General features: G+C 34.2%; 1 protein-coding gene across 1 annotated transcript in view; it reads right to left on the bottom strand.

The window, feature by feature from the left end:
• Nucleotides 1-25,467, bottom strand: part of MMP16 (matrix metallopeptidase 16) — a 358,158-nt gene that overhangs the window by 190,836 nt on the left and 141,855 nt on the right. Inside the window, exon 2 of the mRNA XM_067711935.1 lies at nucleotides 6,821-6,969. Within this exon, the coding sequence (XP_067568036.1) occupies nucleotides 6,821-6,969 (149 nt within the window). The remainder of the gene's footprint in view (nucleotides 1-6,820; nucleotides 6,970-25,467) is intronic.

Here is a 25,467-nt window from a genome sequence, read left to right as displayed (position 1 = left end):
AGTGAAAAACATGAAGCAAATGAACTGTCTTCATGCATTTTTTTTTGCACATACCGATCTCCCTCACTATCCTATATGTTTCTTGAGGACTCTGTAACTCTTACAGCTCTGTGCCTTGAACAAATGCTTACTATGCAGAGAGATGTTGTGTGAAACTTTATATAAAATTAAATCATAATGTAGATGACTTAAGTGTAAGAAATAAACATAAGAACAGGCATGAGGTAATATAAACTAGTAATTTAATTCAAAGAACACTTAATGAGGGTTGGTCAAGATAGCTCTATGTTAATTTCACCAATATATGTACCCAAATATTCTGGCACAGAGATATTAGCAGGTATTAATTATCAAAATATGTAAAATCCCAAAAACATGATCAGAGCACATCTTGACACTAAATATGTCACACAGTATCTGAGCTAAATCTGTCCTTGGGATTTTTATGTGATTCCAAACATTTGTTCTTTAATTTTATAAGCATTTGTTTCTTTCTCTTACAATTTTTAAAGTTCTCAGTGATATCAAGAATGGTCAGTGTTTACTAGAACTCATCAATGAATTAAATGCTGTCTAATATTAAATGTAAAATTGGCATGTTAATTTTCTTATTCAGTTAGAGTCTGGCAGTTCATTTCTAGTTATCATGCACCAAAATGTTAGTTCCATTCATATATCAATTTGATAAATCCCATATTTACCTATACACAAGAGTGCAGAAGTAAAGAGTGCAATTTTACTTTTGCATGCAAAAGTAAAATTGATTGTCTCACCCAAGGTAATAACTACATCATATGAAAAGGAAAGGTGTTGAAGTGTATGTGTGTGTGTGTGTGTGTGATTTTCAAGTCGTACTTTTTTGTGAAAGTATCATAGCTAAAACACTTATTTTTTCAGTGTGTCAACACACACTCATATACCTGTGCTTCTTTACTGACTCATTTGCTAAGAATTTTTTTTTTTTTTTTTTTTTTTTTTTTGTGGCACGCGGGCCTCTCACTGTTGTGGCCTCTCCCATTGCAGAGAAGAGGCTCCGGATGCGCAGGTTCAGTGACCATGGCTCACAGGCCCAGCAGCTCCGCGGCATGTGGGATCCTCCCAGACGGGGCACGAACCCGTGTCCCCCGCATCGGCAGTCGGACTCCCAACCACTGCGCCACCAGGGAAGCCTTGCTAAGAATTTTAAGTTGACATTCTAAAGCAAACAAAGACATGGGGAATGAGCACTGGGCTCGGGGGGTGGGGGTGGGGGTGGGGGGCAGTGAGCTACAAGAGAGACATTTTGTAATTTCAAGTTGTAAGTCACGGCACCACCCCAATTTTCATAAATATAATACTGATATTCAGTATTGGTTTAACTGTTTAGAATACGGAGCATTTTTAAACTAGTTTGGTGGATCATTAATGTCTTTGTTTAAATTAACTCAATTTAAAAATGAAAAATATCTAAAAATCAGTTATCTTGTGAGGAGTTACATTATAAAAGTTGGAAGCAGGGATCCAAGAGCCAGACTGCCAGGGTTCCCATCCAGCTTCACTGACTCACAAGCCCTGTGCTATTATTCAGTCTACTGTTTCTTTCTATTCCTTAGTTTCCTCTTCTATAAAATGAAATGATTGTACTATTATTGAGTTAATGTGAGGATTCAATTAGTTAAATCAGGTGAAATACTTAGAACAGGGCCTGGCAGATAGTAACTATTATTATTAACTTATAATTTTAATATTATTTTTAAAATATCAGGAAGTAGTTATACTAGTAGTAGTAGAAGCAGCAGCAGCAGCATACAGATATCTATGTTTCTACATTTTTCAGTTCACTTTGACTTGTATGTTGACATAAAGCACTTTGTTATTCAAGACAGGGATATTCTTAGTATTTTGATAACAAATATGCCAACAGACACATTATCTTCTGTTTTATGTAAATAAAGTAATCATAATCTTCTAAGCAAGTTTACAGTAATGTTAAAAGCCACTATATAGGAAACAGTATCCATTAGCTTCAGTTAAAAAAGAAATTAATTAGTTGGGCATTCATGTCCAACTAATATATAGGACTGCCCACTGCATGACTCCAAGAAGCTCCTTCAAGTTGTAGTCCATGCCCCTGATGCCCCTATAGTGGGGCTGCAGGAAGGCAGCTCCTCAATAGAATAAGATGGGAATGCCACTCTTTGGCTTTGGGGTTGGGGCTGTGCCACACAGTGGCCCTGTGTACATATATCTACCTTTACCAAGGGAAAAAATACTCAAAAATATATATTTTGTGCCTTAGGCATAAGTAATCTTAGAAAATATTCATCAACATAATATATTAAACAGGTTTCTATCCTCCAAACTTTTCCAAGTTCTAATGAAAGGTAAGAGTAATACCTATGATTATAGTTGTCCCAAGAAATCTTTCTAGAAATTTTAAAATATGCTTATATTTATTATGTTAAAAATCCTTAGGCTTTGCTTGTATTCAAGTTCAATAATAATGAAGAAGATTTTTCAAAAGAAAATTAACTTAGGGCTCAAAATGTAGATAGGCTGATAGCTCACTCTGGTCCAGAGTTTCTTTTTTCTATCAACTCATTAGCAGCCTGCATGGACCCACACGTTATTTCCAAAGCTGAAACTGCAAAGTTAAAGTACTTAAAAACCCAAGCACAGAGAATAAGTGTATTAAGCCTCCATGATCTGCAATGTGAACAAAAGCTCTGTTACAGCGTCACCTCTTTCTTAAGCTTTCACCTCTCACCTTTTACCTTTTGGAATGGGGCTCTAAGGACCCTGCTCATTTAGCTGTTAACCAACCTTCTGCAGCTACCAAGATGTGGACTGACCCATGCTATAATGTTATAGCTTTGAGTACCATTGTTATGTTAAAAAATAACAAAGAAAAATCTTTAATTACTGATGGATCTATCTTTTATATCCAAATTGAAAATGAAGAGTCTTAACTTGATAATTTAGACAAAAGAAAAAAAATCATGGAACATCTGGATAAGTAAACCAAAAAGCTTGTAGTTCTTGATATATCTAAATAAATACTTGAATTCCAAAATCAGGAGTTCAAATATCACTACAGTTTCATAATAATTCTTTGAATAAAGCTACTTATTCAGTCTTAAAATAATTTTTAATTAAGACAAATTTCTGGGCATGATTTAAATAAATTAAACAGAATTACTAAGATCATCCAGTATACATGTATAAATGTATATATGTTTGTATGTGTATACACACACACATACACATATATATATATATGGAGAGAGAGAAAGAAAGAGAGAGAGATAAAAACAGAAAGAAAGATCACCTTACAAATCCCATCAAGTATGCTTCAGGGCATAACATTGTGCACACATAAAAAGATAAACTAAAATTTTAAAATACTTACTATTAATATTATAAAAACATATTAGACTCATTCTTATTATTGCCTTGCTATCCTTTTCCGTCCTTGCAAAACTCTGCATTTTTATGCATAACATAGATTAATTCACTTATTAAGGAATTTAAGTGAGCTTGCTTACTAAAATTAGCTAAGTAACCAATAATTTAAAAGAACCATTGCAACATATGATAATTAGCTCATTTTGGGTGGGGATGGTATAAGTATTTACCACTACTATCTCTCCAATACAAATGTTAATTCAAAAGCTATATAATATGCCACTTAAGGTACTAACCAGATTTGTTGCATGAAAATGGTTAATTTCTTCAATGTAATATAGGGATTATTATAATTGGCATCATTACTTTTCATTACCCAAGAATTATAGATTGAATCCGCCAAATGTCTGTCTGCCAAAAAAGAATATAATTACTTTATTTAAAAACAATTGATTTCAACAAGACTCTAAAATTAGATAAATGTTTATGGCATTTAAATGCCGTAATGAATGAATGAATCCTAAGACATTATTTTAATACTGATGAATAATTCTAGGTCTCTAATTTTACTACATATTTTATGTAATAAGACTTAGATGAAAAAAATCATACATTATAATTTGACTATGTAAAATAATAGAATGCAATTTCAGCATGGATTGTTACCACACATTCATTTAATATTACAGAAGCACAGAAAATTGCTTAAGTAGCATGATTATAGGGATTACACTTACAAAAATGGTACATAATTTGAGCTGAATACCCTGAGCAACAATACCCCAAGACTGGGGATACAGCAGTGGAAAAAAACAGACAGGAAGCAAATGAAGCTGCTTCTAGTATGAAGCAGGGTTTCTAGTATGAGTGACAATGAGAATGACACAGAGGACAGAGGAGGCATCACAGTCTAGGAAGGGAAAGGACCAGGGTTCAACAAGGCTTTAATGGGTTCACATAGAAATAACGACCAAGTGTAACACTCTCTTTAAAGAGAAAGATGCATTTTTAATTTCAAAATAACTGAGTTAGAACAAAACTCTTTTAAAGAAAAAAAACAAAAAGCAAGCAGAAAAACTGGTTGGTTTTAAATTTAAGGCTGCTTATTTAGTTGATCTTTTCTTTATAATGCTATAGCTCACAGAAATGTTACTTTAACACCTGCACATTCCTTTCTTTTGGTCTGTAATCTGAGCCACTGTATGCCAGGAAAAGACCCGTGTCTTTTTCTGCACCTCTGCATTTTTTACTTCATACTGCTGTTCAGACCCCTTTCCACAGGAAGGGTCCAAATAAATCCTGCACACATTCCTCTTCCATTATGTCCTGACAAAGACCTTTTTCTAGCTATTTTAGGGAATCAAACTTATCCATCCTGAGTCTTTTCAATGATTAGCAGGGGCTTTCAAAAGTGGGGGGAAACACAAATGACACCTTTTATAGGACTCCACTCTCTCAATTTTAGTATCTAGTAATAAGCATATTTAAAATAATTTGTTTCCCAAGTCACCATTTATTGTATTTTTAAAAACTGTGTCATAATTTCCAAAAAAGTGAATTAGAAGGTATCAGCTCTGCGTTAGGGAACAAGAAAGCTTGTCCAGAGCGCTTTTTAAGTTGTTGGGATAAAGAGTACAATATAAATGGAGTTCTGTATTGTACACAGCAATGAAACACAGGGCTTGCTGGAGGTTTTGCTTATTAATTTAACACTATATTTATTTTGGATAAGAGGTATCTTATGACTTAAAATGAACTTTTGATAGTATACTATTAAGAGAGAATTGCGATGATTACAGGGCAGTAGATCCAAAATATCAAAATTGTATTCCCAATATTAATAACAGGTTTCTCATTCTCACAGAATGCATTATATTAATTCTTCATTCTGTTTTCACAGACTCAAATCAAATTCAATATTTAAGTATCTATGAAAAATGTTAGGAGAGGTAATGTATTTATTTATTTATTTATTTTTAACATCTTTATTGGAGTATAATTACTTTACAATGGTGTGTTAGTTTCTGCTTTACAACAAAGTGAATCTGTTATACATATACATATGTCCCTGTATCTCGTCCCTCTTTCATCTCCCTCCCTCCCACCCTCCCTATCCCAATTTAGTTTTTCAAACTGCTTGAAAACTGTTTAATCTTCAAGCCATTGTTATATGTTTTTTTCTGTTTTGATGAAATAGAAATAGTATGACTAACATCATACTTTAAGTATTAGAAGGCAAAATAGAATTTTAAAATTATATATTAAATTAGTTTAACATGTAAGAATTAATTATATACTCCTGAGTCCAGGCACTTCAGGTCTTTAAGAAAAATGTGTCATTTCTCAAAGGTACACAGCATGGTATACTGGAAACTTCCCCAAGTAAATGTCAAAAAATCTGGACTCTGAAACTAATCTGGACTTCAACTAGCCTTTGACTTTCAGTTTTCTACTTGAAAAAGTGGAGAGAAAAATGTATTCTTATCTTCCCTATTGTGTAGGTTTAATGTGTGTTGATCATTATAAATGCTGAAGTAGATTTACTTTTGAGTATCAAAGACTCAATGAACACAAATAATTCTTCCCTGCACTAAAAGAATTAATCATTTCCTCCTTTGTTGTCTAGAAACAATAATGCTGTTTCATAGTGTACTTGTGGTAAAACAATTTATGACTGTGTCTAGCTACACAGTTAACTTGAAGTTCCTTTGAAGAAGAGACTATGTCTTTTGGATCTGTATATGCCTCTTTCACAGATAAAATGCCCAGTAAAGTGTGACTGGTTGAATAAATAAATGAACATATGATTGATAAAACAATAAATAAAATAACAAATATTATTAAAGAGTAGAAATAAGTCCTTTGTTACTAAAAGATTGAAAGCACAGACTTTTCAGTGAAAACTCTTCCCTTGATTTAACTAGTATGAGAATTGTCACTAGCAGAAAGCTAGTAAGCTATTAACTGGCTCTCTGATTCCCTCCCCCTCAAAAACAGAGCCTGATTTGCAGTTTCCTATTTTCCTCGGTTTCAATATTTTGACTTTGGCCAATTTCAAGCTACTGCTGTGATATCATTTAGGGAAAGAGATGTGCACACACAACTCCCTCCAGCCATACAATCCAGCTCCAGCACATCACTTATCACCACTCTTCTAGTAGTGGCTTCAGCTGTACATCTACTTTAACTCCCATTGTTGGTATTTTCTTTCCTAATTTGAAAATGTATTGCTTAAGTCCAGGTGAATAAACTTAATTTTGTGTTTTAATTTTTTATGAAATTTCAGGGGAGTGGAGTTAACATAGATTAAGTTCCAAAGAAACATTCATGAGAAATATCATTCCATTTGTGGTTGGTGGAGTTCACTAAGGGTTTTTCAGACCACTTAGTTTGGCTCAAGAGCTGAGAAAAAAAGAGTGCTGATGCCATTACTTACTCAATTGTGTTTCGGTCCACTTTTCCTGTCATGTTAATGCCGTAGAACTGCTGCATCGCAGCTAAGGCAGACTGCATGGTCTCTGCAGAGCGCAGCACCGACATTCTGGGGTCAGTCGGTGGAAGGTAGCCGTACTTCTGTAACCAAACCTGCAATAACAAGTACAGCTCTTTTTAGATCAACTTCACAATTTAACAGGAATTTTATGGTAATTAAGTTCGGTCTATAGTTGATTTTTAAACTTTATTTCCTCTCCTAAGGGCATATATTATTTAATTTTGTCTCTTTTTAACACATATTATGTAGTTTAGGTTATTTTAGTATAATTTCAGTGGTTGTTACAGATCTTTCTAACATACACACAAACTCTAATTGTAAAGAAAAAGATTAATCATTTTTCTCAAGCTTACACTGTATAGAATACTATAGTAGATACTGGATAAAATCACAAATAAGATCATCCCTGCCCTCTAGGAACTCAACTTCCCAAAATGAAGATATTTTTTCAAGAGTATGACCCCACTGAGACATCTATGCTGAAAGGGGAAGTTAATGTGCATATGCCACATCTGAAATGTCATTTTCCTGAATAATTAGTCACTGACTATAGCTGTTACCAGTAGCATCATCACATGTAGACCAATTATTCTATAATGACATTTGGGGTATGAATTCTATGCAACTGGTCTATCCAATTGTAGCTAGATATCTTCAAGGACAGGGAACTCTTTCTCATGTAAAGGATATCCTTTCATTTATTTACAGTTGATTCACTTCAAACCAAATCATGTAAGTGACCAAACTTTTCACATACAGATAAAATCATACTATTTAGGTGAGAATATTTGTCCCTCTCCTTAAGGATATCATGATTTTAGTTCTGGTCTTCCCTAGGGATGAGAGATTTGGGAGGATAGTGAGAGGAAGATATTGATGTTGAGCTTACACCCAGTCATGATTACAGCCAAAATCCGAGTCATTTAAGGTTAGATTTTAAAAATAACCAAAACTTGGGTTTTCTGGGGGGGATCTCTACTAGAGAGTGGATGCTTTCTAGTTTTACAATTCTATATATTCATTTTAAATGCACAATCATATGTCCAGCTCATATCCCATCCTGCTGTCCCTTACTTCAATCTTTCATAAGGCTCTAAGATTTCTTGAAGATTCCTGTCAGATTGAGAAAGGCCAGGTAATTCTGCCTTTGGCACAAAATAAAAGCTGTGCTATTTAACGGAAGGTATTCACCAGTATGTGTTTCCCCTCCCACCTGAGTCTATTCATCATATAATGATCCTGTGAAGTTGTAGCTTTCTCCCAATACCTGATACACTTCCATTATGACCTTACAATTAAAACAGAAAAGAGTTATTTTCTCATTGAAAATAAACAGCAATTATAGAAGTTAAATTTCACCAAAAGAGATATTAAATATATCAGCTTTTTAACATGTAAAACACAAGGTGGAATCTTTTGTGGTATTTCCAAGAAATTGACCCCCCAAAAGTGCAGCGCAACCCCTTGAAAATAAGACAAAACATTTATTCTAAAACTATTTAAGGGATTAGCAAATGCATCACTGTCACGAAGGTTTACTGTTGAAATTCCATCTAGTAAACTCATCTACCACATAGTGAAAACATGCTCAGACACTCTCCTCATCTAATCTATAATGAATAGGCTGCTAGGGAAGACATATATTCAGTAACCTAGTCAACAGTGGTACAGTCTGAAATAGACCTTTTTTTTTTTTTTTCCTGAATGAAGGAGACAAGATTTCACTGGCAATATATTACTTACTAGGAAATTCAATACCTATTTTCAAACAATTTCACCCAAATTAGATTTCATTGTGATTTTTAATAGTATACATGCACAAATATTCTGAAATTGAACTCTTTTCTTTTTCCCATAGCACTTTGTTTGCATCCATTTCTTACTTGCTATAGAGTAAGAAACCTTGTTGCTAGGTTACTCAAGGGCGCTAAGCTACTGTCAATCACGTTTGTGAGAACAGCAAAGAAAAAAACTGTTAATAAGCCCTATGATTTACATACAAATAGAGACTATAAAATATATGAATTTTAAGTGCATAATGAAAAAATAGCATGCTCTAAAAAATATGTATTTGATTTATGCCTTAGGCTTTCAAACAAATAAGTTAGAATTACATAAAAAAAGAATGGTGATTTTTCTCTAAATTCTTTTTTATATTATGTCATTCATCATGAAAGGCTGTTTCTCCAAATGAATAAAAAGTGCATAACTATTTTTAATTGTAAAATATCAGAAAGGCTAAGGAATCTACCATTTTATGATCAAAGTCTGTTTCTCGGCTGACAAATCAATGTCAGTAAGATTATGGGTCACTTTGAGTTGTCCATTCTTCATACCATTGTTATTGGTTAATCAAGAAATCTTTTCTGACATCATCAATAATTGACCAGGAATAATTATCAATTAAAATTTGTAATGCAAATTTCCACAAAACAGTGGAAGATCAAACATGACTATATTGGTGTCACATTATAGTATGAATTCAGCAAGGCCTCAATAACATTTCTTATTGAAGCAAAGCCTGCTGTAGACAGCTTTACTCTAGGTCAAGGTAAAAAGTAAGTGACTATACCTACAATGCTTTCAAGTAGTAATTTTATCTTCAGTGCCTATATATGTGTGTGTATATATATATATATATATATATATATATATATATATATATATATATATATATATAAAATCCAATGTATAAAATACAGATGAAAACAAATATCTGTTTAAATAATTTTTTAATCACCAAGGGGATATCCTCTCTTGAGTTTGCTTTTGTTTTCTGTTATTTCATTTATGTTGTTGAGACCACAGAATTCTGAGAGTCCAATCATTTTTGGTATGATAGGAAAAAGTCTGTACCAAACAGCCCTAAATAATAAGATGCTAATGCTCTTTGTATGAGGATAATTTGGTCAACATGGTGATGTAAAACTAGCCAAATACAAGCCGTACTGTACACTCAGCATCAAGGGTAGGAAAACACTCTGGCCGAAATTCATAGTGCTTTGTAAACACTGACATTTAAGTTACCAATGAATTAAGATCAGGTTCAAAAAGTGAAGATCAGGAATAAACACTGGCTCGAAATCGTCAAAGAAGTATAGGAGTCTTTGGTATAAGTAACCTTATTCTACTCTATAGAATAAAACATGTTTGTTGTACAAACAGAGCAAGATAGGTGGCTTAGCATGTCATCATTCTATAGTAGTGAACAATAAGAAGTTTGGGAAATTGGGGTATAATAGAAGTGACATAGAAGAAACCTTTCTTTATAATGTTTTTGTTTTCTACTAAATTATAGTATCTTATTTGATAAAAAATTAAATTAAATCTACAAAGTAAAATTTGAAGGTACACCTTATCTCTTAAAGACTATACCATAGACATCCATCTTCATACACTGTTGTATGAAATATATCCCTATTTTGTGCCTTGATGTCTTTTCAATGTTTTCAAATGCACATAATGGATAATCAAGGAAAACTTTCTTTATGTGTGCATTTTGGGGAAATGATATTGTATGTGTAGGGTCCATGTGAGGCTTGAGAATATATAAAGCCACCAGCATAATTCTTGCTCAATAAGCCATATTATTATTTTATGCTTAATAATTGTTCTGAGTTCTTGAAATTGTTCCTACTGAAGTTAAGATTTGTCCTTGGAATGAGCAAGACTGAATATGCAGGTGAGATTTAAGTAGTCAGAATTGTGATGAAAGAGAAACTACAGAGGGTACAGAATCATATATTGCTTGAAAATTCCCCAAGTCCCAAAATAAAAAGGGGAAATGTAAAAAAATTGGCAAATTAGTTTTTATTTTGTTTTCTTTGCTTTATTTTGCTCACTGGATTGACGTGCATTTGAGAGTATAGAAAATATATTAGGAGACAAACAGCTTTCTTTGAGGGAAATCTTGACTCCTTTTACTGTCTAGGATTCAGCCCATCTCATTATCACTAAAACAAGCAACTACAGAACCTCAAATTGTGCAACAAAATCTAACCTTGAATTACATTCTCTGTTACTAATATATTCAAATACCTTGCTGTCTTGTGGACAAAACCAATTTCCTACACTTAGTGATTACCTAAATGGAGGAAAAACCAGAATAGTTATTTTCTCTGCAGATCAAGAAGATATATCAGGAAATAAAAGGCAAACACTTAAATTCTGTGCTAATAGATATTGCCTTTACTAGATTCTAATATAAATAAGGAGCAGCAGACACACAAAGTTCCAGTAAACTCATTAAGAAAGTGTCCTTGTCACAAACATTTCATGTAACCGTATAGTGAAAACCTGTATTAATTGACTTAGCTATCCATATCCATATATCAGGGTGGTATCCTGAAATATGGTTTTCAACAGCAATAACAACGAGGAGACATTAATAGTTCTTATGCCTAATGGCAAATGTAAGCAGAGCATTTTTAGAATATATATTCTTATTTAATCTCTCAGTCCAGTACTGAAATCAAGAGAAGTAAATTTTCCTCCAGCTGTTGAGGGTAATAAGTTTATCAATACCTTAATATAAAATTAAGATATTATTACTCATTTACTCAAGTGAATCACAAAGGCAAGAACCCTAAATCTCCCTCACTGACAGGACCCAACACATTGAAATAAGAGAACACAATGAAATGAAACACAGACATCCTTCCTCCTGAAAAAAAAATTAAATGATTAAAATAATAAATTTATTAGGGCATGAAGGGATGTATTTTAGATATTATAGAAATTCTTGGAGAGGAAGAAAAGGGAAGTAGGGTTTGGAATCTTACTTAACCTGAAAGATCACTTTGCCAGTCCATATTCCTATTTGTGACTGAGCCAGTTATTTCAGGCATAGTTTCATTTCAGCTAATGTTTGGTAAAGCCAAATGCAAGCTTCATATACCCAGTGATTATATGATCCAAATTATAGTACTCAGTATGGAAGAACAAAGAAATGGGTGATAAGTATATTTTTATGATAACAATCACTTCCTTTTAAATAATTATGCATTTTTTATTATATTGGCACATACATTTTAAAAATTATTGGCTTCATGTTAAATTGAACATATTTACTAACAAAATATTTAAATCTATTCTGATATAATTAACTGAGTTTCTTAATAAAATGCAACTGGAAGAATGTATTTTTAATAGTTAAATTTTCATTGTTATCAAGTTATTTTCCATTTTCAATATGAGACTTCCAAACATACTTGTAAAATTCTGTTATTAACCAAAATAAACAACTAAAACCTGATCATACCTTGTTTTGTGGTACCATCAGCAAAGTTAGCAAAAGCTTGAGGACATTTTTCACTGACATTCCATATATTCACTGGTTATAAAGAGTAGCAGAATTTAGGACCTAAATTGTCTAGTCTGAAAAGTGGCTATAAATATGAATTATAACTACCTATTAACCAAAAAACTTATGTGGGAGCAGTCATTCAGAATTGGTCAAATTGAAAATTCATAGGATAAGTTAATGAGGCAAAAATTAGTGTTTCTGTTCATTCAAAAATCTAAAGGAGCTCTAAATCACCATCCCATCCCCACCATGAATGAATCAGTGTTTGAAATTTCATATATAGTATGCAATTTCTTTAGAATTATACTGTTGCTTAAATGGCTTCTTAAATGAAAATGAAGCAGTGGAAGGACCAAAAGATACTCCACTGAACATCTTACCAATCAAGAGACACTGTCAACTGGACAAAAAGATGGAAAATAGCTGGGGCCATTACTAAAAGTTATAATGATCATCATGACCATATTTTTCACTTTAACATGTGATTCTCTAATTTATGATAGAAACTAAAAACTTAGGATGTAAAGGTTAAGGAGACTTTTATCATTCTGCATAAAAGTGAAGATGCAAGATGGAGGGGTTATGGGGATATATGTATACGTATAGCTGATTCACTGTTATACAGCAGAAACTAACACAACATTTTAAAGCAATTATACTCCAATGAAGATGCTTTAAAAAAAAAAAGTGAATTGTACTTTGTATTTAGCAACTGTGGGAGTGAAGCCCCTCAAACAGTAATGGCTGAACTCTAATGGTAAAAACAAACAAATAAACAAACAAACAAAAAGACAACAGCCCTTAATAAGATTCCATTATATGTTAGTTGTTGTGCTGGAAAGTTAGAGTACTGCGATACACTGTCTCCTTATCTGTCTTTACTGAGAATTTTCTAAAAGACATTACTTGAGCCTAAGTCATGTAGATGATGGACTGAACTTGCCTTTATTGGGCTGGGGTGGGGGTGGGGTGCAGCTTTAGCTTCTTTGACGTAGAGGTACAAAATATCTTTGAAACTTAGACACAAAATACCAGAGCATTGTATTTAATACACACATCCACACATTTATGCATGAACTCTCCTACCTATAAAATAAGAAAAAATAAACTTCACTTTTATTTAATGCACAGATTGATTCTGGTTCCCTCACTTGGACAGACTTCATACAGTCATCATCTGTGTTCAAGCAGGTGTCCTGAGGGAGGAGATGGAGTTCCACAGTACAAACAGGTTTAGTGTGTCACCTTCAATAGTTAGCTTGATTCCAGCACATTGCAAAATACAGCTATTTTTAAATGGATTTATGGATTAGTCATTTTAAAAAGAAGAAATTTTGTAATACTTTGTGATGTGATGGAGAATGACCAAGAAAATATTTTGTACCACATAGATGTTTCCTGCTTATCTCAGGGCAAAGTACTTAAAAAGTTGTCACACTTACATAAATTTTGCATTTCTTTTACAAAAAGACAAAAGTGCTGTCATTTTCCATAAAGACAAGAGGTTGCAAATACAGCTGACTCTTGAACAATGTAGGGGTTGGGGTAGTGACCCCCCATGTAGTCAAAAATCTGAGTATAACTTTTAACTCCCCCAAAATGTAATTACTAATAGCGTGCTGTTGACCAGAAGCCTTACCGACAACATAAACAGTTGAATAACATAATTTGTAAGTATGTGTATATTTACATATATTTTATACATTCGTGACATATCTTTTGCTTAATTTTTTCGGTATTTCTAGGCTATGTTGTTCATCTGCAAGGTTTTTTCAAATTGCCATAAATCTCCAAAAAAATTTTCCAATACATTTATTGAAAAAGTTTGCATGTAAGCAAACCTGCACAGTTCAAACATGTATTGTTCAAGGGTCAACTGCAATATACTACTCAATAGCTACATTGGGAATATGAATAAAAAGAACATAAAATCTGTCCCATTAAGATAAAAGTGATGTTTTAGCAATTAGGAGAAAAAAATGCTTTTGAAAGAAATATGCCCTATATAGAGAGTATTTTTGTAAAGATGCATGTCTGGAAGTGTTTCCATTATCACATGAATTTGTACTGAAAAGATATAAATACATCACCTATTAAAACTGCCTCAGAATTTCCTACTTTAAAATTCCAGAAACATAATTTTCCACCTGTAAAATAACATGCCAAAAGAATAATTTCAGTAGGTTGTAAGTCCATTTGTTAAAAAGATGAAAATGCAACACCTTTCGATTTGTTTTTAAGAACAATTGATAGACATCATGGAAGATGAGAATTTGCCATCTGAATTTTGCCAAAAAACCTTTGCATAACTGATGAATAAGATTATAGAACGAGCCTAGTGGTTTGTATTTAGCTAATGACATAGCTTTTTCTGTTGCATTTACATATCTTTATGAGGTGTCTTTTTGTCCATGGCAATTTTTAAGGAGATTACAAATATATGGATCTTATGCTTAGTGAAGTAAGGCAGCCAGAGAAACACAAATACTGTATATTTTCACTTATATGTGGAATCCAAAAATAAAGACAAATGGACAAATATAGCAAAACAGAAACAGACTCAGATACAGAGAACAACTAGTGGCTACCAGAGAGGAGAGGAGTAGTGGGAGGAGCAAGATTGGTGAAGGGGATTAAGAGGTACAAACAATTGATATATGTATAAAAAAATAAGTTGCAAGGATGTAATATACAGTGCAGGGAATATAGTAAATATTTTATAATAACTTTATATGGTGTATAATCTATAAAAATATTGAATCATTATGTTATACACCTGAAATTAATATAATATTGTAAGTTGACTATACTCCAATAAAAAAAGAAATAAACAAATCTTGAAATTGCCATATTTTAAAGTATCAAATCAATATTTTCAAAATAATGAACCATAGTCAGCCATAGAACTCTCCATGAAAAAATAGTTCTAATAAGAGCAAAACAATATAAATGCAATTATTATGTAAAATACAAAGATTATTATTTAATTTTGTCATCCTTAACTCATCTTACTATTTCTATTTTGAGGATATTTTATAACATATATAATGTTTAGTTAGTTCAAAGATATAATGGTAAATAAGATTGTGAATGTTAAAAAAAATGACTGATGGAGGAATGCAATAGAAAGTGCAGAGATCAATGATCTGATAGAAAGAAGATACTCTATGTTTTAAAGTGAAGCTAATTCCTTAAATTCTCTCCATGACATAGTCACTTACTCTCCCTAAGGGATGAGAACACAGTCTATCAATATCTATATAATATATTCTGGCTGTGACAATTCCCAAGCTTTTCCTTTCTGTCAGGCACTATTGAAGCTACTGAAGTCCTGTAGAGTAAACTCCCTAGAATAACTTCCAAGACATTCATAATTTGGTCTCCAAGTATGCCTTTGTTACTTTGTTGTATAGAATCCATTTCTTGGTCACACTGAAATTTCAGTTCTACCCCCAACAGACCTCCATAATAATAACAACTGCTGTCAGTCCTTTACTGCCTACTAGGTACTAGGCAATTTACATGATTTATCTTATAGCAATTCTGCGAGTTAAGCATTATTATCTCTCTTTTATAAATGACAGAATAAAACCCCAGAAAAATTAAATAACTTACCCAGGGACACACCAATAAGAGAGGAGTAATCAGTATTCAAATAGAGATCTGACTACACCCAAGGTCAACTTTGTTCTTCAAGGCTGCCTCTTAGACATGGAGGAGACCCAGCTGCCTATCTATATCCTAGGAAATGCTAGGAGACCCTATTCACATTTCAAACTGAGAAAGCAGACCGTCTGAAAACATATCTACAATAACTGTGAGTTTTTGTAGCTTTTACACAAACAAAACATTCCATTTTACATCATGAAAGGAGCTGTTGTTGCCTATGTTCTGGATATAACACTAGCTCCTACTTCTGAGGGCTTCTCTAATTGCCAATGCAAAATAGCCTTGCACTGTCCAATTTGCCTAGCTCAACTAATATTCTTATTTCCATGCCAGAATACTTATGGCCATTTCTGTTTCGTAGTTTAAAAAAAACACTACAACCATCTTTGCCAGAGAATTATCCTTTCTTCTCACTTCATTAATTACTTCCCAGCACTTTCTATAATAATAAGACTACAATAAGTCTCAGTGTTTCTGGTCAACTGTATCTACAGTTTCCTCGGTTATCTCTTCTAAAATTAATCCTTCAAATACCATACACATGTTGATGGCACACCAATTTAACCCTTTAATCCTGACCTCACCATAATGCACAGACTCTGCTATGACACTGCTGTTTAACCCAAAAATATAGGAATCACCCTTAATTCTCCTTTTTCTCACCATTCATACTCAATCCATCATCATTCCTTAGCTCCAATTTTACATTGAATGGAAACTCTTATTTCTGCTGCCACTCCTTTGTCCAGAGCACCTACCAGAAATTACAAGATTCTCCAACTGGCCTCTGTGCTTTACATATTGCTACTATTCTCTCTCATTCCCCAACTAATATGAAGTGTTTTTTGTTTAACTACAGTAAAATATATGTAACTTAAAATTTACCATTTTAACCATTTTCAACAGTAAAATTTGGTGGCATTAAGTACATTGTTAAGCATCCATCACCACTATCCATCCCCAGAGCTATTTCATAATTACAAACTGAAATTCTGTATCCATTAAACAATAACTCCCCATCCTCCTCTTCTACCATTCCTTGGTAACCACTGTTCTACTTTCTGTTTATGAATTTGACTACTCTATGTACCTCGCATTACTGATACACACAGTATTTGTCCTTCTGTGTCTGGCTTATTTCATTTAGGATGTTTTCAACATTTATCTGTGTTACAACATGTGATATTACAAATATAATTTTTAAAGCTGGATACTATTGTATTGAATGTATATATCACATTTTATTTATCCATTGATCCGTTGATGAACATTTGTGTTTTGTCCATCTTTTGGATATTATAAAGAATACTGTTATAAACAATGGTGTACAAATATCTATTTTAATCACAACTGTCAGTTTTCTGGGGTTATATCTAGAAATGGAATTACTGGATTATATGGCAATTCTAAGTATAATTTTTTGAGGAATTCTCATACTGTTTTCCTCAGAAGCCTCACTATTTTACTTTCCCACCAGTAATGCACAAGGGGTTCTATTTCTCCACATCTTCTCCAACACTTGTTATTTTCTGTTTATTACTGTTTTTATAACAGTAATCCTAATGTGCATGAAGTGGCATGAGCTGTCTTTTTAAGTAGATCAACCTATATCATTCACTTGATTATAAACCTTTAGGAGTTACCCAACAACTGAATATAAAATTCAAACTCCTTACTGTGGCTTATAAGTCCATGCACAGTCATGGTTAACCTTTTAACTTTTTTTCTACTTTTTGGAACTAGTGGAGCTAAAGGGAAATTAATATTTATTGAGCTTGTTATGTATCAGACACAAAATTATCTCTTAGTCTTTTATTCTTTTATGATATTTCTAATATTTTATTTTTATTTTTTTTTTATTGGGGTATAGTGGTTTTACCATGTTGTGTTAGTTGCTACTGTACAGTGAAGTGGAGCTCCCTGTGCTATACAGCATATTCTTCTTAGTTATCTATTTTATACATATTAGTGTGTATAGTTCAATCACAATCTCCCAATTCATCTGACCCACCTTGGTGTCGATGCATTTGTTCTGTACAACTGTGTCTCTATTTCTGCCTTGCAAACCGGCTCATCAGTACCATTTTTCTAGGTTCCACATATATGCGTTAATATACGATATTTGTTTTTCTATTTCTGACATACTTCACTCTGTATAGCAGTCTTTAGGTTCATCCACATCTCTACAAATGACCCAAATTCGTTCCTTTTTATGACTGCGTAATATTCCACTGTATATATGTACCACAACTTCTTTATCCATTCATCTGTTGATGGGCGTTTATGTTGCTTCCATGACCTAGCTATTGTAAGTAGTGCTGCAATGAACATTGGGGTGCATGTGTCTTTTTCAATTATGGTTTCTCTGCCCAGTAGTGGGATTGCTGGGTCATATGGTAATTCTATTTTTAGTTTTTTAAGGAACCTACATACTGTTCTCCATAGTGGTTGTATCAATTTACATTCCCACCAACAGTGTCAGAGGGTTCCCTTTTCTCCACGCCCTCTCCAGCATTTACTGTTTGTAGATTTTCTGATGATGCCCATTCTAACAGGTGTGAGGTGATACCTCATTGTAGTTTTAATTTGCATTTCTCTAATAATTAGTGATGTTGAGCAGATTTTCATGTGCCTCTTGGCCATCTGTATGTCTCTTTGGAGAAATGTCTATTTAGGTCCCGTGCCCATTCTCTGATTGGGTTGCTTGTTTTTTTTGATATTGAGATGCATGATGTGTTTATATATTTTGGAGATTAATCCTTTGTCCTTTGACTTGTTGGCAAATATTTACTCCCATTCTGAGGGGTGTCCTTCCGTCTTGTTTATAGTTTCCTTTGCTTTGCAAAAGCTTTTAAGTTTCATTAGGTCCCATTTGTTTATTTTTGTTTTTATTTCCATTACTCTAGAAGGTGGGTCAAAAAAAAATCTTGCTGTGATTTATGTCAAAGAGTGTTCTTCCTATGATTTTCTCCAAGAGTTTTATAGTGTCTAGTCTTACATTAGGTCTTTAATCCATTTAAAGTCTATTTTTGTATATGGTGTTAGGGAGTGTTCTAATTTCATTCTTTTACATATAGCTAACCAGTTTTCCCAACACCACTTATTGAAGAGATTGCCTTTTCCCCATTGTGTATCCTTGCCTTTTGTCATAGATTAGTTGACCATAAATGTGTGGGTTTATCTCTGGGTTTTCTATCATGTTCCATTGATCTATATTTCTGTTTTAGTGCCAGTACCATATTGTCTTGAGTACTGTACCTTTGTAGTGTAGTCTGAAGTCAGGGAGTCTGATTCCTCCAGCTCTGTTTGTTTTTTTTTTTTCTTCTCAAGATTGCTTTGGCTATTTGGGGTCTAGTGTGTCTCCATACAAATTTTAAGATTTTTGTCCTAGTTCTATAAAAAATGCCATTGGTAATTTGATACGGATTGCACTGGTTCTGTAGACCACTTTGGGTAATATAGTCATTTTCACAATATTGATTCTTCCAATCCTAGAACATTGTTTATCTCTCCATCAGTTTTTGTCATCTTTTATTTTTTTCCTCAGTGCCTTATAGTTTTCTGAGTACTGGTCTTTGACCTCCTTAGGTAGGTTTATTCCTAGGTATTTTATTATTTTTGTTGCAATGGTGAATGGGATTATTTCCTGAATTTCTCTTTCTGATCTCTCATTGTAAGTGTATAGGAATGCAAGGGATTTTTGTGCATTAATTCTGTATCCTGAAACTGTACCAAATTCATTGATTAGCTCTAGTAGTTTTCTGGTGGCATCTTGAGGATTCTCTATGTATAGTATCATGTTATCTGCAAACAGTGACAGTTTTACTTCTTCTATTCCAATTTGTATTACTTTTATTTCTTTTTCTTCTCTGTCATAGGTAAAACTTATAAAACTATGTTGAATAATAGTGGCAAGAGTGGACATCCTTGTCTTTCTCCTGATCTTAGAGGAAATGCTTTCAGTTTTTCACAATTGAGAATGATGTTTGCTGTGGGTTTGTCATACATGGCCTTTATTATGATGAGGTAGGTTCCCTCTATGCCCATTAATGGAGAGTTTTGATCATAAATGAGTGTTGAATTTTGTCAAAAGCTTTTTCTGCATCTATTGAGTTGATCATATGGATTTTATTCTTCAGTTTGTTAATACATTGTATCACATTGATTGATTTGCATATATTGAAGAATCCTTGCATCACTGGGATAAATGCTGCTGGACCATGGTGTATGATGCTTTTAATGTGTTGCTGGATTCTGTTTGCTCGCATTTTGTTGAGGACTTTTGCATCTATATTCATCAGTGATATTGGTGTGTAATTTTCTTTTTTTGTAGTATCTTTGTCTGATTTTGGTATCAGGGTGATGGTGGCCTCATAGAATGCATTTGGGGGTGTTCCTTCCTCTGCAATTTTTTGGAATAGTTTGAGAAGGATAGGTGTTAGCTCTTCTCTAAATGTTTAATTGCCTGTGAAGCCATCTGGTCCTGGGCTTTTGTTTGTTGGAAGATTTTTAATCACAGTTTCAATTTCATTACTGTGATTGGTCTGTTCATATTTCTTCCTGGTTCAGTCTTGGAAAGTTATACCTTTCGAGGAATTTTTCCATTTCTCCCAGTTTGTCCATTTTATTGGCATAGAATTCCTTGAGTAGTCTCTCAGGATGGTTTGTATTTCTGCCGTGTCTGTTGTAAATTCTCCTTTTTAATTTCTAACTTTATTGATTTGATTCCTCTCCCTCTTTTACTTGATGAGTCTGGCTAAAGGTTTATCAATTTTGTTTATCTTCCCAAAGAACGAGCTTTTAGTTTTATTGATCTTTGCTATTGTTTTCTTTGTTTCTATTTCATTTATTTCTGCTCTTATCTTTATGATTTCTTTCCTTCCACTAACTTTGGGTTTTGTTTGTTCTTCTTTCTCTGGTTCCTTTAGGTGTAAGGTTAGATTGTTTATTTGAAATTTTTCTTGCTTCTTGAAGTAGGAATGTATTGCTATAAACTTCCCTCTTAGAACTGCTTTTGCTGTATCCCATAGCTTTTGCTGCATCCCATAGTTTTTATTGTCATTTGTCTCAAGGTATTTTTTTATTTCCTCTTTAATTTCTCAGTGATCTCTTGGTTATTTAGTAACGTATTGTTTAGCCTCCAGGTGTTTGTACTTTTTACTTTTTTCCCCTGTAATTTATTTCTAATCTCATAACATTGTGGTCAGAAAAGATGCTTGATACAATTTCAATTTTCTTAAATTTACTGAGGATTGATTTTTGACCCAATGTGATGTATCCTGGATAATGTTCCCTGTGCACTTGAGAAGATAGTGTAATCTGCTGTTTTTTGATAGAATGTCCTATAAATATCAATTAAATCTATCCGGTCTATTGTGTCAATTAAAGCTTGTGTTTTCTTATTAATTTACTGTCTGGATGATCTGTTCATTGGTTTAAGTGAGGTGTTAAAGTCTCCCACTATTACTGTGTTACTGTTGATTTCCCCTTTTACACCTCTTAGCATTTGTCTTATGTATTGATGTGCTCCTTTGTTGGGTGCATATATATTTATCATTGTTATATCTTCTTCTTGGACTGATCCCATGATCAGTGTGTAGTGTCCTTTCTTGTCTCTTGTAACATTCTTTATTTTAAAGTCTATTTTATCTGATATGAATATTGCTACTCCAGCTTTCTTCTGATTTCCATTTGCATGAAATATCTTTTTCCATCCCCTCACTTTCATTCTGCATGTGTCCCTAGGTCTGAAGTGGGTTTCTTGTAGAAAGCATATATGTGGGTCTTCTTTTTGTATCCATTCAGCCAGTCTGTGCCTTTTGGTTGGAGCATTTAATCCATTCACATTTAAAGTAATTATCACTATACATGTTCCTATTACCATTTTCTTAATTGTTTTGGGTTTCTTACTGTAGGTCCTTTTCTTCTCTTGTGTTTCCTGCTTAGAGTTCCTTTAACATTTGTTGTACAGCTGGTTTGGTGGTGCTGAATTCTCTTAGCTTTTGCTTGTTTGTAAAGCATTTGATTTCTCCATTGCATCTGAATGAGATCCTTGCTGGGTAGAGTATTCTTTGTTGTAGGTTGTTCCCTTTCATCACTTTATCTTACCACTCCCTTCTGGCTTGCAAAGTTTCTGTGAGAAATCAGCTGTTAACCTTATGGGAGTTCCCTTGTATGTTATTTGTCCTTTTCCCCTTGTTGCTTTCAATAATTTTTCTTGGTCTTTAATTTTTGTTAATTTGTTTACTATGTGTCTCGGTGTGTTTCTCCTTGGGTTTATCCTGTATGGGACTCTCTGCTTTTTCTGGAATTGGGTGGCTATTTTCTTTCCCATGTGCAGGAAGTTTTCAACTATAATCTTTTCAAATATTTTCTTGGCTGTTTTCTCTCTCTCTTCTTTTTCTGGGATCCCTATAATGTGAATGTTGGTGTGTTTAATGTTGTCCCAGAGGTCTCTCAGGCTGTCTTCATCTCTTTTCATTCTTTTTTTCCTTTCTTTTCCATAGAAGTGAGTTTCAGCATTCTGTCTTCCAGATCATTTATATGTTCTTCTGCCTCAGTTATTCTGCTATTGTTTCCTTCTAGTGTATTTTTTCATTTCAGTTATTGTATTGTTCATCTCTGTTGGTTTGTTCTTATTTCTTCTAGGTACTTGTTCTTTATATCTTCTAGGTCTTTCTTAGACATTTCTTGCATCTTCTCGATCTTTGCCTCCATTATTTTTCCAAGGTCCTGGATCATCTTCACTATTATTATTCTGAATTCATTTTCTGCAATGTTGCCTATCTCCAGTTCATTTAGTTGTTTTTTTGGGGGTTTTATCTTATTCCTTCATCTGGGACATAGTCCTCTGCCTTTTCATCTTGTCTGTCTTTCTGTGAATATGGTTTTGTTCCACAGGCTGCAGGACTGTAGTTCTTCTTGCTTCTGCTGTCTGCCCTCGGGTGGATTAGGCTATCTAAGAGGCTTGTGCAAGCTTCCTAATGGGAGGGGCTAGTTGTGGGTAGAGCTGGGTGTTACTCTCGTGGGCAGAGCTCAGTAAAACTTTAATCCTCTTGTCTTCTGATGGATGGGGCTATGTTCCCTCTCTGTTGGTTGTTTGGCCTGAGACAATGTAGCACTGGAAACTACAGGCTCTTTGGTGGGGCTAATGGTGGATTCTGGGAGACCTCATACCAATGAGTACTTCCCAGAACTTCTGCTGCCAGCGTCTTTGTTCCGTGGTGAGCCACAGCTGCCCCCTGCCTCTGCAGGAGACCCTCTGACACTAACAGTTAGGTCTGGTTCAGCCTCCTATGCGGTCACTGCACCTTCCCCCTTGGTCCTGGTTTGCACACTACTTTCTGTGTGCCCTCCAAGCGTGGAGTCTCTGTTTCCCCCAGTCCTGTCAAAGTCTTGCAATCAAATCCCGCTGGGCTTCAAAGTCCAATTCTCTCCTCACATTACCAGATCCCCAGGTTTGGAAGCCTGACATGAGGCTCAGAACCTTCACTCCAGTGGGTGAACTTCTGTGGTATAATTGTACTCCAGTTTGTGAGTCACCCAACAAGCAGATATGGGATTTGATTTTAATCATGATTGTGCCCCTCCTACCATCTCACTGCAGATTCTCCTTTGTCTGTGGAGGGTATCTTTTTTGGTGAGTTCCAGTGTCTTTCTGTTTATGATTGTTCAGCAGTTAGTTGTGGTTTGGTGCTCTTGAAAGAGGGAGTGAGCACACATCCCTTTAACTTCTTTTCCTAGTACCTTCTCTTAACATTCGAAGCACATGGTCCTTTTTTTTTTTTTTTTCCTGTTCCTGGAGCAAGCTAAATTATTTTCTACCTTAGGGCACTGCATTTATTTTTCTTATGTATGAAATACAAAAATACACTTCTCTTCATATTTATAAATTTAGTTCAAATTAGACTTCTTCATAGAAATCTTCCCTGACTCCACTTTACCACTACCACCAACACCACGTAACATCCCATTTAAGTCTCTCACTGCATTTATCATAATCGCTACATGGGAGCTTTGTTTTTTACATGTTTGTTCTTTATCCTTCTATTCTCATTTAACAGGATAGGCACAACACCTAAAACAGTTTCTGGTATTTTCTGAGCTTGGGTAATAGAATTATGAGGATATCTAAGTGAGGAACCCATACATTAATGCCCAGTTGCTATCACAATTGAAACCTTACATATGGTCTTTTGCTGTTTGCTGTTTCCTGCTCACTAAGTTAACTACCCAATTATTCATCCCCTCCCCACCCTGACACACACAACTAGGACCCAAATGAGAGTCCTCAAACTCACATTAAGTGCCTCAAACATGAATAACAAACCTCAGTTTATCAAATTCATGGCAAAAGTTAGTAACTTCCAGGCACCTCTAGATAAGCTCTAGGAAATACAGAACAAGGTAAAATATGAATGACAACTTGGGTCACTGTTGGAAAAGAACACAGCAGTTTTTAGGTTTTTCTTTGGCTCTTCAGATTCTACCTTCCCTCCCCATACCTGGAGATAAACATCAATGGGGACTTCTTTTTACTACTTGAAAATTGCTATTAGGAAAACACTGATATTCAGTGTAAACAACACACCAAACACTAACATTTATTAATTCAGGCACTGTGTTAATCTCTCTACTATATTAGGCTATTCAAGCTTGTGAGGTTGGTATTATTATCTTCACCTTACAGGTGAGCAAATAGATTGAGAAGGGTTAATCAACTTGCTCAGGGCAACCTCAGAGCAGGTAGGTGATATCCAGGAATACAAGTCTCAGTGTGGATATAAAATGGCTCTGGATCTTAACAACTGACAAAAAGGCAAGAAGAGTGAGTCTTTGGCACACCTAGCCTTTATAAGATTAAGGTTGATCTACACAGGACATTCTAGGTCAGAAATCAGCTGTCTTGTTTCACACAGCTGAATCCCATCAGTGGGAAGATGGGCCATTTCACTGTAAAAAACAAAACACAAACAAAAACAAATTATAAGCACATATAAGCATTACCTATCTGCCCAACAGAACCCATATGCTACCAGTTACCAAAGAGAAAGTGTGAGCAGCTCTCAGAAGGCTAGAAATTATTATGATTCTCTAAAAGTAAAAGTTTGAAAATAAAATTAAATTCTCTAAAAGTTTCTCTTCAAAACAGCATAGTCCTCTGAAGACAAAGGAGAGGTGTCTCCCGTCTCTTTCTGATCTCTGCCAAATGGTAAGAAAAGAGGTTTCATATTGCCAATCCATTCGCATATTGTACTTTTGGAAGCACTAAACATAAAGTTAATTTGATGCAGGAAGGTGAGTTAATGAGGATAGATTCTCCTGATATAACTCCAGATGATACAGTGAACAGTGAAATAATACTGAAAAACAACAAAAACACATGTATTCCATTTTCAGTACTGGGTGCTCTCACAAAACAGCTTTCTCTCTCCAGGGACAATCTTGTGCTTCAAAATCTTGCAACATCCTTTGCCCCTGAGGGTATATAGTTCTTGGAAATGTAAAACTTGGTTTTGTTTTTTTTAGGGGAATAGCATAGCATTGAGGGTTGAAAGAGTTTAACATTTACTATAACTAAGAAAATTAAAAGGTTGAATGTTTTATGACATTAAGA

The sequence above is a fragment of the Pseudorca crassidens genome, chromosome 17 (assembly GCF_039906515.1).
Source record: "Pseudorca crassidens isolate mPseCra1 chromosome 17, mPseCra1.hap1, whole genome shotgun sequence".
Lineage (NCBI taxonomy): Eukaryota > Metazoa > Chordata > Mammalia > Artiodactyla > Delphinidae > Pseudorca > Pseudorca crassidens.
Note: the sequence above shows the minus strand (reverse complement) of the source record. Positions and strands in the feature narration are given on the sequence as shown.